General features: G+C 46.3%; 2 protein-coding genes across 4 annotated transcripts in view; both read right to left on the bottom strand.

The window, feature by feature from the left end:
* Nucleotides 1-18011, bottom strand: part of ZNF425 (zinc finger protein 425) — a 370402-nt gene that overhangs the window by 317899 nt on the left and 34492 nt on the right. The window lies entirely within an intron of this gene.
* Nucleotides 8464-18011, bottom strand: part of ZNF777 (zinc finger protein 777) — a 29818-nt gene continuing 20270 nt past the window's right edge. For all 3 annotated transcript variants that reach the window (XM_050785808.1, XM_050785809.1, XM_050785810.1), the window contains exons 5-6: nt 13657-13908; nt 8464-10029 (exon numbers count right to left, since the gene is read on the bottom strand). In XM_050785808.1, the coding sequence (XP_050641765.1) occupies nt 8873-10029; nt 13657-13908 (1409 nt within the window). In that variant the 3' untranslated portion in view covers nt 8464-8872. The remainder of the gene's footprint in view (nt 10030-13656; nt 13909-18011) is intronic.

Genomic DNA, 18011 nt, shown 5'->3' with positions numbered 1-18011 from the left:
TGTGCCGCTGCCGTAGGGAAGCAGGAAGGCACGGCCGCGCCAGGCGACCTGAACGAGAGGAAGCCCGGGGTTGCCGCCCGCGGGCGCGGCTGGCGTTCATACCCAGCCAGGAAGGGCGGGCGGGCCTCGGGTGCCACGCGGCGTGCCCGGCGCTGTCCCCGCAGTCCCGCTCGCTGCCCGTCCCTGGACTCCTTATCAGGCAGCTGGGTGACCTTGCTGCAAAGGGCAGGACCGTGGAGCAGGATTTCTGCCGCACACCAGCCACCTGCAACGGTGGTAAGGATTTGGCAGTGATGCGGGTACTCTACCTAATATTGGGGCTGAAATGTCAGAAGGAATGATAAAATCCATTTTTAAGTGATAGCGTTTAAAAGTGTTGGATCAGTTTTAATGAAGAGAATCATCTCCATCCCAGCTGGGCAGAGATTTGCGATTGTACCCGTGTTTCTTCCCGCACATTGTCACCTGTGGCTTGTTCATCCGTTCATTTCGCGTTCACTGAGGACCTCTGAGGACTTTGCGCCAGACTCTAGAGCAAGCGCGAAATGAACAAAAGCCGGCCCTGCCCTTGGGAAAAATCAAACACACAATGGCCGCTGAGTGCACGCTCCGAGCACGCGCCAAGCCCTGGAAAGCCCGGTAGAGGGGACTCTCCAACCTCCCGCAGTGATGTGTGTGTGGCCAGGGGTCTTGCGAGGCTGCACCTTGCACCTGAATCTTTCGTTGCCTTCACCGTGGAAGCGTTTGCCGTAAAAATAACATGGGGTTGGGGCGGGGGGGTGAGGGGGGACGTCCTTGTAGCTTTCTCACAGAGCTTAAGACATCTGCCCTGCTATCTTCCCCGGCCTTCCAGGGATTCTCGGTAGATGTTAGCTCTCTGGATTTCACTGGCAAGGTTATAGAGACTTACTATTTTCTGATAAGAACATCTGCCAAGTAACATATAGAAAATAGGAAAGCATGCATATCCCACAAGGAAAGAAATAAACCTAAGAAACTGTGTTCTGTCAAAGAATTAAGTAAGCATGGAGTGTGTCACTGGATAAATTAAACATACAGAGTTTGGATTGAGGCTAGGAAAAGTTGAAGCAAGAGAAAAGGAGCCCTGGTGACTTGCCCAGGGCAGAGGTTTTTGAAGTGAGCTTCCTCCTTGGAGACCCCTCAGTACAGGGGGAGTTTGGGAAGACGGGAGCGCCAGAGCAGGTAGGCTTGGCTCCCTCTCCAGCCTCTTAAGGCACGAGTCATTTTACATATTTAGCTTCTGAAAATTGTTTTATTTAAACAAGGGATACCAGAGGCTTCAAACAAAAGCTTGAAAACACTGACAGATGAAGTGCAAAAATTTTATCATTATAAATTTGATAAAGATTTCATGTCCTGAATCTGAAAGAGATTCTAAAATATATTACAGATTTAGTTCTACAGAGAAGGGATGAATGCATCCAAGTAATTTCACAGGTGGAGATGGTTAAAAGTCCTCATACTGGGTGGTAAATAAAACTGATTTCTTCCATAGTTATGGAAGAGACTTGACACCTCGTCTTGGAGAAATAAGGGACTTGTTCAATTTTCAGTTTTTATTGTTTAGAACATAGAAATTCCTTCTACAACCAGAAAAAAATGCTATTTTCATTTGGGGGCAAAGAATTTTAAATAAAATTCTGGAATTCTGTTACGTGATTATTACATACTAATGAGAGTTAATCTTTTTGGTAAAATAAACACCCAAGCATGTTTGTAGGCAATTAACGTTTATTTCAAGACTCTGAAGAGCTGGCAACAATTTGGGCAAGGAAAATGTGTCTATTTCTCTCAATTTGTCTACTGTATGAATTAAATACACCAGAGATTGGCTTAAACTGGTCTGAATATTGACTTGCTTTTTTAGCATCACTCTGAAACATTTGAGGTTTTTTGGTTTTTTTTCCCCCCAAACTTATTTCAGAATGCATCACTGGATAAATGGGCTTGTTAAGGCATTGATTAATTCAAGATAAGGTAAGGAACCACTGGGTTAAAGTGGGAAATAAATAATACAAATTTTAGCTGGACAGTCATTATTATTAAATTGTTCAGGGGGTCACTATGGGAACCAACTTAGCGTCTTTACTTTTGGATAAAATTAATGTGATTTATAGTGATGACTATCATCCAAATAGAAAAATACATACAGAATTTTTTTTAAGAGATGGGTTCTCACTACGTTCCTCAGGGTGGTCTCAAACTCCCAGGCTCAAGCGATCCTCCTCAGGCCTCCCAAAGTGCTGGGATTACAGGCGTGAACCACTACACTCAGCAGAAATTTTTTGTATAGGCCAGATGCGGTGGTTCACACCTGTAATCCCAGCACTTTGGGAGGCCTATGGAGGAGGATTGCTTGAGTCCAGGAGTTTGAGACCAGCCTGAGCAACGTAGTGAGACCCCGTCTCTACTAAATATAAGAAAATTAGTTAGGCTTGGTGGCTTATGCCTGTGGTCCCAGCTACTCGGGAGGCTGAGACGGGAGGATCACCTGAATGTGGGAGGACCCAGGTGTAGTGAGCCATAATGTCGCCACCGTACTCCAGCCTGAGACAGAGCAAGACTCTGTCTCAAAAACAAATAAGTATTTTTTATCTTAAATTTTAGAATTTGCATAATACACCTGCAGCAAATTCGATCATGGAACCATGTAGTTCTTGGCTGGTTGGTACCTTCTGTGGAAAAATGGCAAGTTTTACCTTCCATACTTGTTTACTTTTCTTAATTGAGTTTAGCTTAAATTCAAGCTATTTCAATCCTTTGAGGACATAATTTTATTATTTGTATATCCTGTAAATGAAGAGCTGATTGCATTTAATTTTTAAAAATATTTTATACTTATTAGACTATACCAATTTTAAGAAGAAACAGTTTGTTGTCCTGATAATCATTCTTTAAATAAAATTACTAGCAGGGATAGAAATTTTCATTGGTACATTTTGTCATTAAAATGCAACTTTCCATTACCTAAATTAATACACAGCAGTGATGCTCCTGTCTTATAATACTTGAGTTATTTTGAGAACCTGGATATTATTTTACAAAGAGAAGCAGTGAGTTTCATTCATGTGGTAGTGGCGGGGAGGGAATGGTGAGAACTCAGAGGTAGCATTGAGCCGGCAGGATTAGAGTCAAGGATGTATTTTATGTTATTAGAAAGCAGGTAGTTTTCCTTATAATAATCTCCTTCATGCAACTACTCCTTTGACTGATAAACAAATGGTTTCTTAGGTCCCAACATCAGAAATAAACAGAGAAGGGTGGCCTCTTGCCATATCAGTGCTCTTCCCAAAGTCCCTAAGGTATAGAGGGCTCAGTCTAAAATGGGGGCTGGATTGGTGTTCTAACCACCAACGTGCCCAGGAACACCTATTCTACCCTGGTCAGGTGAACCTCAGTGCCTATCCCAATGTCTCCCGGGCTCAGCTGGCCAGGCAGCCAGGGAACTGTGCTGGCCAGGCAGCCAGGGAACAGGTCCAGACTCACATGCTGTGCCCATAGATAGTGAGAGCTGCAAATCAAAAAGAAATAGTCATGTTGTGCCCTCTTTATTAAGGATCCATGTTGAAATTGGGAGGCAGTATGTAACAGTGGTTAATAGCACACAACTGGGCTTCCCACACACTTAGGTTAAATTCTGGCCGTGTGACCTTGGCTGCTGATTGCTGAACCTCTCTGAACTTCATCTGTTCAAGGGGACACAAATACCAATTTCACAGGTTGTTCCAAGATAAAATGAAAGGAAAGCATTTACGATTTGGCACAGTGACTGCAACATGGTAAAACTCAATGAATTGTAGTGATTTTAGTTATTATCCTTAATAAACTTGTGGCTAGTTCTGACTTCTGAACAGAACTTTTCATGTAAGATTGCGATCAATAGTACTATGTTTAATGTTTTCTTTCCTTTCTTTCTATCCTGGTCAAAAAAAAAAAAAAAAAAAAAAAGATTTTTCCCTATGTTTAATGTTTTTTTCCTTCCTTTCTGGTCTTTTTCCTTTTTTTTTTTTCCTTTTTTTTTTCCTTTTTTTTTTTTTTTTTAAAAAAATCATTTAACCGGGAGCTGTCTTTGTAGAAAACAGAAGTAAAAGGGCTAAAGTCTATATTTTAATGAAAATTCCTAATTTCAAGGAAACCAACTAGAAATGGTACATGTAAAGTTGATTTTTTTACAAATTGTAATCTAGAAGTTGCCACTATGACTGGGAAGCAACAAGCCTTCAACAGCAGTAATGCTTTCCAGAGTGCTGGAGGAGAGGCCCTGGCCTGACTCAACGTTGCCCTGGCAACAGTAGGGCCTGGAGGGCCTCTGTCCCTGATCCCTTAATCTGAGGAGCTGCCACCACAGTGCTTAAGGAAAGGTCTCCCACAGACACCTGGCTGGTTCAGGCTACATCCACTGAAGAGGAATGAAGAAAGGCTGGGGATGTGGTCCTTGTCGGAGACAGCCGCCTAAAGGCCTCTGATGGTCCCAGCTTTCCAGATCCCCAGAGGCTTAATCAGGCTGCCAGTCTCCACCAGATGCTAAGTGCTGTCAAGGCAGCCATGGATTCCTAATCCTCTTGTGTTTCTCCACAGAGCCCAGCACAATTCTTTGCACACAAGTGGTGCTTAATAAATACTGGGGGGCTGGAAGACAGTGAGCATCCCCTCAGTACCAGCCCTCCTGTCCCACCTGTGACCTCAGAGGACCCAACTCCTCTCCTCTTCATTTCTCAGCTGTAAATGCTAGGGCTCGGCGCTAAGCGTTTTTTCCTGCCTTGGACATTTTTTTTTAATCCTCTTACTGTGTTCATCATTTTGGCAAATGCACAGGGCATGTTCTGTTTAATATATTGTTTCCCCCAATTTTATCTTCAGTCAAAAAATCTGGAGGCAAAATGGAATAATTTAAAAGAGGTGCTGGCTTTTCTTTTTTCAACAACCATACTGACCCCAGGAAAAAAACTTTTTGGCCAAGCACATGGGCTTTGGAGTCAAAGTACTGAGTTCAAATCCTGCCTCTACTATTTGGTTGTTGTGTGACTTTGGGCCTACTTAACCTCCCTGAGCCTGGAGCTCTTCACCTATAAAATGGGTGTAATGAAACGTGCGTCAGAGTTATGAAGGGATGTATGTAAAGTCTTCCAAAGTAAGAAGCTCTCAAGAAATGGTAGTTATTCCTTCTGCTACACGGCTTTATGGGGCCAACGGCAACAGGCAACTTAGGAGTTCAAAAGTCTGACTTTCTAGTTAAATTAAGGGCACCCAAGAAAAGCACTGTGAAAGAGGACCGGAAAACCCAGCGAGGTGGGGTACTATCTCCTGCAAACTCTGGAGTGTGGCCAAGGGGTGAAACGAAACCCTGTCCACTCCTAGATAAGGACCATGATATAGTTGTGGTTTAATTTGCACTTTCTTACACCAAAATAATCTCCATTTGCCTACTGAAATTTCTTTCTCAAAGATTCATTCTTTTAGGGTATAACACTAGCCCACCATCAACTTGAACTTCTCTTTGAAATGAGTAAACTCTTACTGAGACCTTAGTATCTGCCAGTGTGTTTGCTATGTATTTATTGTGATTTAAGCCTCAGAACAATGGGACCTTTATTGTCCCCATTTAACAGATGAGGAAATTGATGTTCTGTTAATTAACTTGTTCAAGGCCATACAACTGAAGTTTAAAGCCACATCTTTTTGACGCCAAAGGCTATCTACACTTTAGGAACCAATAGCAGAGATTAGGACAAATGGAAAGTGAGATTCAAGATGGTGGCAAGAAGTCAGGACAAGGGGAGAGACGATGTGGGGCACAGGGTGCTAGGCACTTACGAAGAAGAGGCATGAGGAGGGAGTCAGAGCCAAGGAAGGGGAGGTAGTAGTCAGGGAAGTCATGGCAGCCCAGCTATGTGTTCAGATGAACCAGTCTTGACGTACTATGATGTGTCTTGAAATACTTTAAATCGTATTCCAACAGACAGAGACGTAAGGATGCACGAACCAGACTGTTCTAGTTGATGCAATAAATTAAGTCAGTTAAAATAAAAAGAAATACCAATCTTTGACTATATTTGGTTTAATCTTTTTAAAAAACAAATTTCAGATGGGTTCAGTGGCTCATACCTGTAATCCCAGCACTTTGGGAGGCCGAGACGGGCGATCACGAGGTCAGGAGGGGGATCAGTGAGCTCATACCTGTAATCGGGCCAGGCGCCTGTAGTCCCACTTTGGGAGGCTAAGGTGGGAAGATGGCTTGAGGCCAGGAGTTTGAGACCAGCCTGGGCAACACAGAAAGACTCCCCCATCTCCAAAAAAGTTAAAAAAAATTAGCTGGATGTGGTGGTGCACACCTGTAGTCCCCCAGCTACTCGAGAGGCTGAGGCAGGAGGACTGCTTGAGCCTAAGAGGTTGAGGTCAGAGTGACCATGATCGTGCTACCACATGCCAGCCTAGGTGACAGTGCAAGACCCTGTCTCAGAAAACAAGCAAAACAAAACAAAAACCACCCAGATTTCCTAGGAAAAGAAAGCCTCTCAAGCACCATTCCCATTTGACCCCATAATGTCCTGCTAACTTCATGTAACAAATGAAGTTCCTCTTTGAGTCTCCCACATGGATTCTACCGCACTCCACCTCAGTCTCCAATCAAGCTGGACGTTTCAAGCCCTCTTCAGTCCTCCAATTCGAGCTAGTAAAAATTTAGGGCAGCAACAGCCCTCTACCAAATACCTCCCCAAATTCCTCCACTAACAAGTCTTTGAGACTTCAAATATCCTCATGTTCAAAAGAACCATTTCCCCTGCCATCCCTTCAACCTCCACCCACGGGTTCTGCTATCTGCAACCTGTCCGTGGAAGAGAGCTGGTTCTCCCACACCTGACTGTTAGGTTTCTTTGCCTTCTACCAGATTCAGTCCTTGGATAGCTATTTGCATCATCTCTCTCTCCTACTCAGCAATCTTCAATGGTTTTTCCTACAAGATCCAATTCAAAGTCTGCAGCCTTGCAGTTTTAGATCCTCTCTGCACCCCTGGTCTACTCCAAACCAACATTTGGCCCTGTTTTTCCTAGAAAGGCCCTTTCCTCCAGCTCAGGTTTAATTCATCACTGCTCCTGATCTTACATGCAGCCTACTCTCCACACTTTTCCTTTTATGACCACCCCCACCAAGAAAGCTTTCCTCATTTTTCTCATCTATGGAAATCCTCCCCATCCCGTAGGCCCAGCTCAGATTCCACCTGCTGGGGGAAGCTGTCCTCCTGCAGGCGCCCTCTGCCTGGCAACTGGTGAAGCTGGCTGCACACTACCGGAACTACCTGCCCATGTATCTGCACCAGCCCCGCAGCTGATGCTTGAGGTCTTGGTGGAAACTGCCCCTCAGACCTTCACACCAGCCCAGACCTCTGCTCCCTCCTCTGGCCACCATCCCTATGTCCTACCATCGACTTAGAAATTCAGTCTAAATGGAGAAGCTTCACATGTGAGATCTTGTGCTATCACTTCCCCTTTCTGTGCTTAGCTTACGAATTCTTTATACAAAGAAGAGGGAGTTGATGATCTCTATGGTCCCCTGAAAGTCAAGAGTGTATCACCTTCCTCCTCCAAATCCCCTTTTGCAAACCCCCTTCAAGTATCTTGTCACAACTTGACAGGCCTGGCTTCAGCAGTGCTCTCCTCTCAGGCCAGTCTCTCCGCTTTCAGCCCAGCTTCCTCAGTGTGCGAGACTGAGCTGCGCACTCTGCTGGCCTCCGTGAATTGTCCCTTCGAATGGCCTGAATTCTGTCTGGGCCACTGCCAAACCCATCAGCAGAGTAAATCGCTCTGTGGGCAATGTAGTATGCCTGCAGTTTCTCTTTCTATGAGAGAGAGCTGTAGGCAGATGGGAAATGAATGAATACCTAGAGAAACCAGGATTCGTTAGTGCATTCAGCAAGTCCAGAGTAGCTTTGGTGCAACATTCAAATAAAAAATGTTCTGACTGGTGCCTTTTGTGGCTTCCGCAAAGATTGGCACCAGGGGCCTCTGCACCTCTTCCCTAGGCTTCCCTCCCGCCACCCTACTCCTCAGCCAGCTGCATTTCAAGCTAGGCAGGAACGCCTGGGCACTGAGGGAAGCGCCCAGCTTTTGCTACAGGACTCCAGCTCATTCCAAACCTGACCGTCACTCTCGTTGATCATGCTAGTCAACTGGGACCTATTACGTCCTGAGCTCCCAGCATCCTCGCGGACTCCAGGGCAGAAGCGAAGGTCTAGGGATTCCCGCGGTCCCTTAGACGTCAGTCCTGCCTCTCCTTCTCCATTTCAGAACCAGCGGGATCAGCGTCTCCTTTACCACCCAAATGGAGAAGGCACACAAAAAAGGGTCCCAACAGAACCTGTCAACTGACACTACCATATGTCCCTCGGGCCTTCTCAAACCCTCCCCTTCAAACCAAACAAAAACGGCAAACAGGAAACGCTCGTCTTTTAAAAATTACTCTATTATTATCAAATAGAACCACAGTATCCAAAAGGTAATTATAAAGTTCTATCCCCAACTAGATGGGCCCTACACCGCCCCTCTGAGTGGCCGGCGGCCAAATCACGCCCCCCGTGCTGATTGGTTTCATCCATTTTATTGTCAAGGAAATTAACAGCCCGAAAGGGTTCCCCAGGTCCGCGCCCTCCCCCCTGGGGCCCGGGGGAAACGCGGCAGCAAGGGACCTGGTCTCACTGCCCCCATGTCCTTGGGAGGAGGGACGAAAGGAGAGGGGAGCTCACGGCAAAGGGGCTGGGGGGTGCCCCGCCCCCGCCCGCTGGGCTCGGGCCTGGCGGTGTCCGAGGGGGGCTCGGCCCGCGCACCTGGCCGGGCAGCGGTGGCGGGGCGCGCGCTCACTCGCCCGTGTGGGTCCGCAGGTGGTACTTGAGCGACTGCTTGTAGCGGAAGCACTTGGCGCAGTGCGTGCAGGGGTAGGGCCGCTCGCCCGTGTGCGCACGCTGGTGCTCCAGCAGATGGTGCTTCTGCGTGAAGCGCTTGCCGCACTCGGCGCAGTGGTAGGGCCGCTCGCCTGTGTGGATGCGCCGGTGCTCCAGGAGGTGGTGCTTGCGGATGAAGCTCTTGCCGCATTCGGGGCAGGCATGTGGCCGCTCACGCGAGTGCACACGGCAGTGGTTGGTGAGCTTGGACTTCTCACTGAAGCTCTTCTCGCACTCGGGGCACTTGAAGGGCCGCTCGCCCGTGTGAGTCCGCTGGTGGCGCAGCAGGTGCGAAGGGCGGCTGAAGCTCTTGCCGCACAGGCTGCAGATGAAGGAGACCTCATGCTTGCCCGCATGCACGCGCTGGTGGATCACCAGGCTGATGTGCAGGCGGAAGCTCTTCTTGCACTCGGGGCACGTGTAGGGCCGCTCGCCCGTGTGCGTGATCTGGTGTTTGGTCAGGCTGGACTTGTGGCTGAAGCTGCTGTCGCACTCGGGGCACTTGTAGGGCTTGGGGCCACTGCCGCCGCTGCCCGAGCTGGGTGACTTGGGGCGTGGCTTGAGCGCGTGCTTGGGGTTGAACGTGGGCCCGCGTTCGGGTGAGACGCAGCCTCCGCGCACGCGGTGGATGCGCTGGTGCAGCGTGAGCTGTTGCTTGTGCCGGAAGCTGATCTCGCACTCGGCGCACTCGTAGGGCCCCTCCTTGATGTGGTTGCGCTGGTGGATGATGAGGTTGATTTTCAGGCGGAAGCTCTTGCCGCACTCCATGCAGGTGAAGGGCCGCTCGCCGCGCCGGTTCCGCTGCTGCTGGCTCGAGGCCCCGCGGTTCTCGCTCAGGTGCCGCTCACCGTGCATGGAGGGTGCCAGCCTTTTCACTGCAGGGTTTCCTAGCTGCAGAGGCGGGGGGCTCTCCTCGCCCTCGGGGGACATCTCCCCGGGCAGCGGGGTCTGGTACATACTGGCCTCGTATCTCCCGGACAGCTGCCCAAGGGATTGCAAGTGCTGCGGCAGCTCATCCTCCTCCTCCTCCTCTTCCTCCTCATCTTGTTCCTCTGTCTTGATCACGATCCCTTCTGCTCCAGGGACAGAGAGAGAAAGTCGTTAGCTGTTGCCTGGCGCCCCTAGCCTACCTGGATGGAGGTACAGCATTGCTTTACCCTCACCAAAACATTGCATTATTGGCCCAAATTCCTTCTTTTGGGAAAATTCTCCTCTCTCTGCGGCCCCTGGTCCGCTCCCCTCCCACAACGAGGTGGATGCGTAACCCAGGCTGGCCTTGCTGTTTGGTTCAGGAATGAGTCCAGACTTAAAAGGGGCTAAAAAGAGTTCTCCTTGGATTTTATATGGAGGACCGCACGGGAAATCGCTTCCTGTTGGTTATGATGCGAAACTGCTGGTAGAGCCGGACCCAGCAGGAAAGAAGGAAACCAGTACACAGAGCCGATGTGGGAACACCTGGATCCAGCCATGCCTGATGCTGGAATACTCACGATTCTCTAATTATATGAGTGATGCACACCCCTTTTTCCATTAGGCTACTTAAAGGTTGGGTTTCTACCAGCTGTACCAAAGGGTCTCCACTCCTCTAAGGTTCTCAGTCTTTGCCCCTCTGAGGACATCTCTGCCTGAACTCTGCTCAGACCAGCCCACTTCTTTCCTAATCCACTGGGAGATTTCTCCTCTTGGTGCCTTTCCTCACCTTCCTCCAGAAATTTCCCTCTCCTCTCCACGTCTGCCTTGATGATCAAAACCTACAGCACTCCACCCCTCCTTGGAGCCCACAGTACTCACTGGTGCCCACCCTAGGAATCAGGAACCCAGCCTTCTGCAGCCTCTCATGGGTGGAAGATGCACCGGCACAGTCAGACTCCACCACCCTTGAATCTGGATCAGCTGCAGGCAGTGTACGCCCCACCCAGGGATGCCCCCTCGACGCTCTAGCCTGGTCCTTTATGATAATGTAAGTTTCAGAGAAAAGAAGTGGCTCCCGACTCCTGTTTGAGTTTTCTCAAGTGGCTTGTACTTATTTGGCACTAACTGGTGAGTTCTATTTTTAGTCACCAGCTTTGTGTGACATGAGAAAGTCACTTACTTCTCTGAACCCATCTGTGACGAAGACAAAAAGTCTGTGTGTGCAGAATAATTAAAAACAAACCAACAAGACCTTTTCAGAGCACTCATACCTGTCTTCTTTTCATGAGCACAATATCTTATTATAGGGCAAGTCAAGCAAGAATTCTCCCCATTTTACAGATGGGTCATCCAAGCTCAGAGATACCAAGTGATGTTTCCAAATAGAAAATGAAGTCCTAGGCCTTTCTGGAGCTTGCAGGTTGGGACCCATCTGGTCTACCTCCTCAAGTAACAGGGACTGAAGCTAGCAATGTTCGTGACCCAGCCAACGTCTTGTAAAGTTGCTAGTGACTCCCTGTCTTCCTTAGCACTTCCTTGTCCTCCTCTACAGCCAGTGAACTACAGTGGTAAAATTAGGACACAGATGTGCTGAGTCAAGGCTGCCTCAGTAGTGTTAGGATTCTCAGCAAGAAGTGCCCCAGAACATCCTTGGAGCACGATGCCTAAAAGATCAAGAGCAGGCAGCTGCAGAGTGTGGTAACTAGTTGCCCTGGTGTTTATCCCGAAAATACTGAGTATCTCTGAAAGGCAAAGGGGAAAATAGATCCTGAGAAGGGCTAAACTCTCCTTGAGGACCAAAGGTGCTTATTTCTTTTTATCTTTTTTTTTTTTTTAATTTATTTTTGAGTCTGGCTCTGTCGCTCAGGCTGGAGTGCAGTGGCATGATCTTGGCTCACTGCAACCTCTGCCTCCTGGGTTCAAGTCATTCTCGTGCCTCAGCCTCCCGAGTAGCTGGGATTACAGGCGCCCGCTACCATGCCCAGCTAATTTTTGTATTTTTAGTAGAGATGGGGTTTCACTATATTGGACAGGCCAGTCTCGAATTCCTGACCTCAAATGATCCACCCGCCACAGCCTCCCAAAGTGCTGGGATTATAGGCAGGAGCCACCGCGCCTGGCCAAAGGTGCTTTTTTCTTAACGGAATGATAAACACCAAACATTTGGCCCTAAAACTCAAGACTCACAATTCCACAAACTACTGTTTAGTAGTTTTCTAAAGTTCTACTACAATTAATGGGGACTGCTCAAAAGGCAACTGAATTTATACAATGATGGTCCCAATTTAGCATATACTCAGAATCTACCTTATGTCTTTTCACTGTCCTTTTATGAAAGACAACATGGTATGTCAAAAACACTTCTGAAATACCATGGAGTTACTTAAAAATCAGGTGGTAGATCCATATATGTACATATTTTTGAGACAGTGTCTTGCTCTGTCACCCGGGCTGGGTGCAGCAATACAATCATGGCTCATTGCAGCCTCAGCCTCTCAGCTTCAACCAATCCTCCCACCTCAGCCTCCCAAGGAGCTGGGACTGCAGGCATGCACCACCATTCCCGGCTAAATTTTAAATTTTTTGTAGAGATGGGGTCTCCCTGTGTTGCCTGAGCTGGCCATGAACTCCTGGGCTCAAGCAATCCTCCTGCCTTTGCTTCCCAAAGTGCTGGGATTACAGGTGTGAGTCACTGCTCTGGGCCTAGATCCATGTCTTTTGACCAAGAGGAATGGTCATTAATAAAATGCAAATTATGGAGGAATTATCTACAGATAATTTTTAAGCAGTTTACATCAATATAATACTTTTAAAACCAGAAATGGATGTGGATATATTTCTAAATATAAAAGTGTTATACAAACATGTAATGGTGAATGACTTACACATAAACAAAACATCCAGACAAAAACAAAAGTCCAAGTGGGTTCTACCAGTTTTTCAAGGAACACACTCAATTCCTATTTTTTTTCAGAATACAGAACAAGAGCAAAAGCTGCCCAGTTCATCTGATACATCCAGTATGATACTGTTTCCAAAATTAGATGAGAATAATTCAAGAAAACGTTCATTTCATTTATGAATACAGTTGTCTAACTTGAGTAAAATATTTATTACCTAAGTCCAATAGTGAATTCAAAAAATACATCATGATGATCAAGTAGGGCTTTTCCTGGGCCTGCCAGGATGGCTCAGCATCAGAAAATCCATCACAAAAGATGTCCTGGGATCAGGCCACCATGAGCCCCAGTGCCTTACTGTTCTTGAACTCAGAAGGAGCAAGAGTGAGCAGCACGGTGATAAAGTTTTATAATTAAACAAAAATGAAGACTAGGTTCGAACACAGAACGGCAGTGCTATCATTATTTGAAAACCATGCTCTCCAGGGCTGAAATCTTCAAGGTAGTTGAGGCTTCTAGGGTGATATGAGATGATCAAGGACACGTTGGGAGAGTTCTGGCTTTGCCACTCTCTGTGTGGCCTTGTCCAATCTATTTAACCTCTGCCTGTAAAATGAGGGGTGGGATAGGTGAGCTCTGAGATCCCTTTCATTCTTGCCTGAACCAGTCTTTAGAGGTAACCACTTCTTTCTTGGGTTGGAGATGGGTTCTTACAAGTCCTGCGTCACGAAGCCTAGACCCGAGGCCGTGCTTGGTAATTCTTTCCCACCTGTTGCCCCATCAGTGTCCAGCTACCTCTCTGAAGGAACCACAGCTGTCCCAGGGGGCAGCGGCCCTCTGGAAGGCCTCATGGCAACACTTCTCTGGCCCTCCCCACCCAGCACTCACCCGTGCAGTTCCTCTGCTGCACCAGCATCTGCTTCAGTTCGCTGAACTCGCTGGAGCCTTCCGTGGACTCCTCCAGCGTGTTCTCTGGCTCCTGCATGTCCAGGTCTGGCTGTTCCCCACAGGGGTCACCCAGCTCTGAGTCCTGAAAGCCGTGCTCTTCCACCTGTCCCATCAGGGGCTCAGGTGTCTCCAAACTTTCTGAGCCCTCGTCGTTGGTCTGTACCTCGATCTTAATCACGATCCCGTCATGTGCTGAGAGAGGGTGGGCAGGGGTGAGAAGAAAAGAACCCAGAATGTTCATGCCAACTGCCCAGGTTTCTGCAGCCCTACAATTTACATCTCAATAAGTCTTATCTTAGAGACCCTGAAGAAATGTAATATTGAGTTGGAAATGAGTAGACACAGAATTTTCTGGACACCTTGTAGCTTTGAATACCAATACAAACTGTAGTCAAGTTAAAATAGATGCAAAGTTTGTTTGCCATGAGCACCATAATTAAAAAAAAATTCAGCATTGTCAGGGTTTATTATTAGTCTTATTTTTTCAATAGACAAAGGTCTCACTCTATCACCCAGGCTCGAGTGCAGTGGCACGATCATAGCTCACTGCAGCCTTGAACTCCTGGGCTTAAGTGATCCTCCCAAAATGCTGGGATGACAGGCATAAATAAGCCACTGTGCCCAGCCAGGGTTTATTTTAAAGAGATGCCCATTCCTTTTCTCAGTCAGACCAGCCAACTGGTACAGTTAACACAGTTTCTCTCTCATCTGCTCACTCACAATCAGGTTGATGAAGAAAAGGCCATCTCCTGACTACTCCCACCCCTCGGCCCCATACCCTGAGGTGTCCAAAAAACAGACTCACATTCCCAAGCACGTATGCATGTACACCAGGGGCATTTGAGTTTGTTTTTAGTTAAATAGCATCCTATTACACACTACCCTGAAATTTATGTTTTTAAGCTTGCCTATAGGTCTGTAGACTAATTTCAAATGTACCATTACATACATAGGTGTCATTTTACATAAATGGGATTATAACACATTTTTGGGTTTTAGTGCAGTATTTTTTTCTGTCTAATTTGCCTTCCCCTTCCCTCTCTTCCCATTTCACCGTTATGACTTCCCAGGTAACTCCTATAATTTACCAGGACTTTTCTCTGTGCTTATGAATAAGCCACATACACGTTTATTTATTTATTTATTTTTCTGTCACTATTGGCCTCCTCTGTGTTCCTCTACTCAAATATCTTGTAGAAATCCCTTCAATTTCTTTCTTTTTTTTTTTTTTATTTGGAGTCTCACTCTGTCGCCCAGGCTGGAGTACAATGGCGCAGTCTCGACTCACTGCAAGCTGCGCCTCCCTGCTTCAAGCGATTCTCCTGCCTCAGCCTCCCGAGTAGCTGGGATCACAGGCACCTGCCACCACACCCGGCTAATTTTTTGCATTTTTAGTAGAGACGGGGTTTCACCATGTTGGTCAGGCTGGTCTAGAACTCCTGACCTCATGATCGGCCTGCCTCAGCCTCCCAAGGTGCTGGGATTACAGGCATAAGTCTCCTCACTTTTTTTTTTTTTTTTTGAGACAGAGTCTCCCTCTGTTGCCCAGGCTAAAGTGCAGTGGCATGATCTCAGCTCACTGTAACCTCTACCTCCCAGGTTCAAGTGATTCTTGTGCCTCAGCCTCCCAGGTAGCTGGGATTGCAGGCATGCACTACCACATCCAGCTAATTTTTTGTATTTTTAGTAGTGATGGGGTTTTACTATGTTAGCCAAGGTGGTCTCGAACTCGTGGCCTCAAGTGATCTGCCCACCTCAGCCTCCCAAAGTGCTGGAATTACAGGCAGGAGCCACCACACCTGGCCTCAAGCCAATTTCTACAGTGCTAATACATTGTTAAAAATGCTGTATATATTCCATGGTCAGGATAATACCGTAGCTTATTCATTCTTTCCCTAATAGAAGAACATTGGCTTTTTTCCCCAGACTTTTGCTATGGTTAAGTTTACTGCAGTAACAATAGAATATGTCATGTACAAACATATTCATTCATTCATTGAATGTTTACTAGCAGATATCTACTGAGCACCAACTACATGTCATGTGGTCTAACGGCTTTTGATATATCAGTGAAAAAAACATGGACCTTACATAAGGTGGTAGACACAATAAATAAATTACATTGGATGTTAGAAGGTGACAAGTGCTGTGAGAAAAAGAGAAAAGAAACCAGGAGATAAATGAACCAAGCAGCCTCAGTCCTGCCCTCCTGAGGCTCCTCCTGCTCCTCTGCCAAATCCATTCATTCCCTTACTAAGAAATCAGACAAACTCATCAGGCTGAAAATGGGTGCTAGATGACATAAGCTGGATTCCTTCGGATGAGTGGCACTCCTTTAATGCCTCTCTGATTCACCAACTCAACTGGTTTGGAAGTGGATGGAATATAAAGCAGCTCTAATGTTCTCATTTACCCCGATTCCCTCAGAACTGTGGGACTCTCCCACTCTCTCCAAAGATGTCTGTGTCCTATTCTCTATGAAAAGGAAAAGAAAAACTCATCTATACCTCCATCCCCTACTTCCTGCACTGGCTCAGAGTCACCATCTTTACCTCCCTTTTCTCTCCAATCTCAGGGAAAGTAATGTCTCTCTTCCCTCCTCCTATCACTGAAATCCTCTGCTTGTTTCCTTAGCCCTGCCCATTTCTTTCTCCCTGGAGTTTTGCTCCATTAGTTGTGTGCCTTTTCTCCTCTGTCTTCAATCCTTGTCTCTGTGCTAAATCGTTATGATCCCTCCACAAACATGACCATGACCATGACCATGACTCTAGCATCAGGAAAACTTCTTCCCTGACTTCACAAACTACTTAAAATATTTTGCTTGCTTATACCTTAAAATAATTTTTAAAACTATGTGCTCCTTTGCATCTTTTTGAATAAATATATAAAATGCATCAGTAACTGCAAAAGATGTAATTTCTGGAGTATTGTAAATATTGATACTTTGAAATAAACTCTTCCATCACCCTTTAATGTCGCCAATGGAATCTAAGAACCCCAGCAATTTTAAACCCACCATTATTCACTTAAAAACACATGAACAAATTCTTCTTTGATAGCTGGAATTTTTATATCATTCCTTTTCACCTTGAACTTCTATTTCTATTCCCACTTTGCCCACAGAATTTTATCCTAATAGAACATATTTGTATGCTTAGAAGCCTTTTACTGATCACTTCATCTACCACTCTGCCACAAAAATGTGTATGTAAATTGAAGGTTTAATTTTGCTTTCATTTCTAATAACCACAGGTCTCTAAGTGTTCATTTTTTTCCTGGCTTAAGTTATCCTTAGTGATTATCACTACAGAATGATAAATAATTATCCAAGATAGAAAATAAAGAAACTTTGGGAAATGTATCTTATAAAGATGAATAGAATTTTTTCCCAATTAGTTTACTTATCTGGAAATCAATATTCTTATTGTAGAATATACAGTTCAGAATCAATTTGTCTGTTTCATTTTTATAAATGAAACCTCATTTACATTGGGAAACCTCATTTACATAAATATGTAGATGGGCTGGAAGCAGCTTTGTTATGGAACTGTCACTCAATTCTGAACTTCTGAATTATATGCCACAAAGATCACACGGTCAACATTATCATCAAAAACTGTTTCTAGGGCCAGGCGCGGTGGCTCACGCCTGTAATCCCAGCACTTTGGGAGGCCGAGGCGGGCAGATCACGAGGTCAGGAGATCGAGACCATCCTGGTGAACACTGTGAAACTCCATCTCTACTAAAAATACAAAAAAACTGGCCGGGCGTGGTGGCGGGCACCTGTAGTCCCAGCTACTCGGGAGGCTGAGGCAGGAGAATGGCATGAACCCAGGAGGCGGAGCTTGCAGTGAGCCAACACGGCGCCACTGCACTCCAGCCTGGGCAACAGAGCGAGACTCCATTTCAAAAAACAAAACAAAACAACTGTTTCTAATGACCTATCAGTTCACAACATTAGTTTCTCTTTCAATTTTGTTAAAGGTAAAATATTGCAAACAACCTAAGCTGCAAGAGAACTTGCCATCCAGGCCCCAGAGTGACGCGCTGCAGGACATGTATCCCAAAATTCTGAATATTCTCTCTGTTTGGTGACCTGGGGGCTTTATGCCTCTGAGAAATGCTTTATAGTAAGATGGAGATGGGCAGGAAGTGCCTGTTTTGTTTTGTTTTTTAAGACATGAGGCCTTGCTCTGTTGCCTAGGCTGGAGTGCAGTGGTGAGATCATAGCTCACTGCAGCCTCAACCTCCTGGCTTAAACCACCTGCCACCTCAGCCTCTAGAGTAGCTGGGAC

The sequence above is a fragment of the Macaca thibetana genome, chromosome 3 (genome assembly GCF_024542745.1).
Source record: "Macaca thibetana thibetana isolate TM-01 chromosome 3, ASM2454274v1, whole genome shotgun sequence".
NCBI lineage: Eukaryota > Metazoa > Chordata > Mammalia > Primates > Cercopithecidae > Macaca > Macaca thibetana.
The sequence above is the reverse complement of the archived record's forward strand: the minus strand, read 5'-3'. Positions and strand labels throughout refer to the sequence as shown.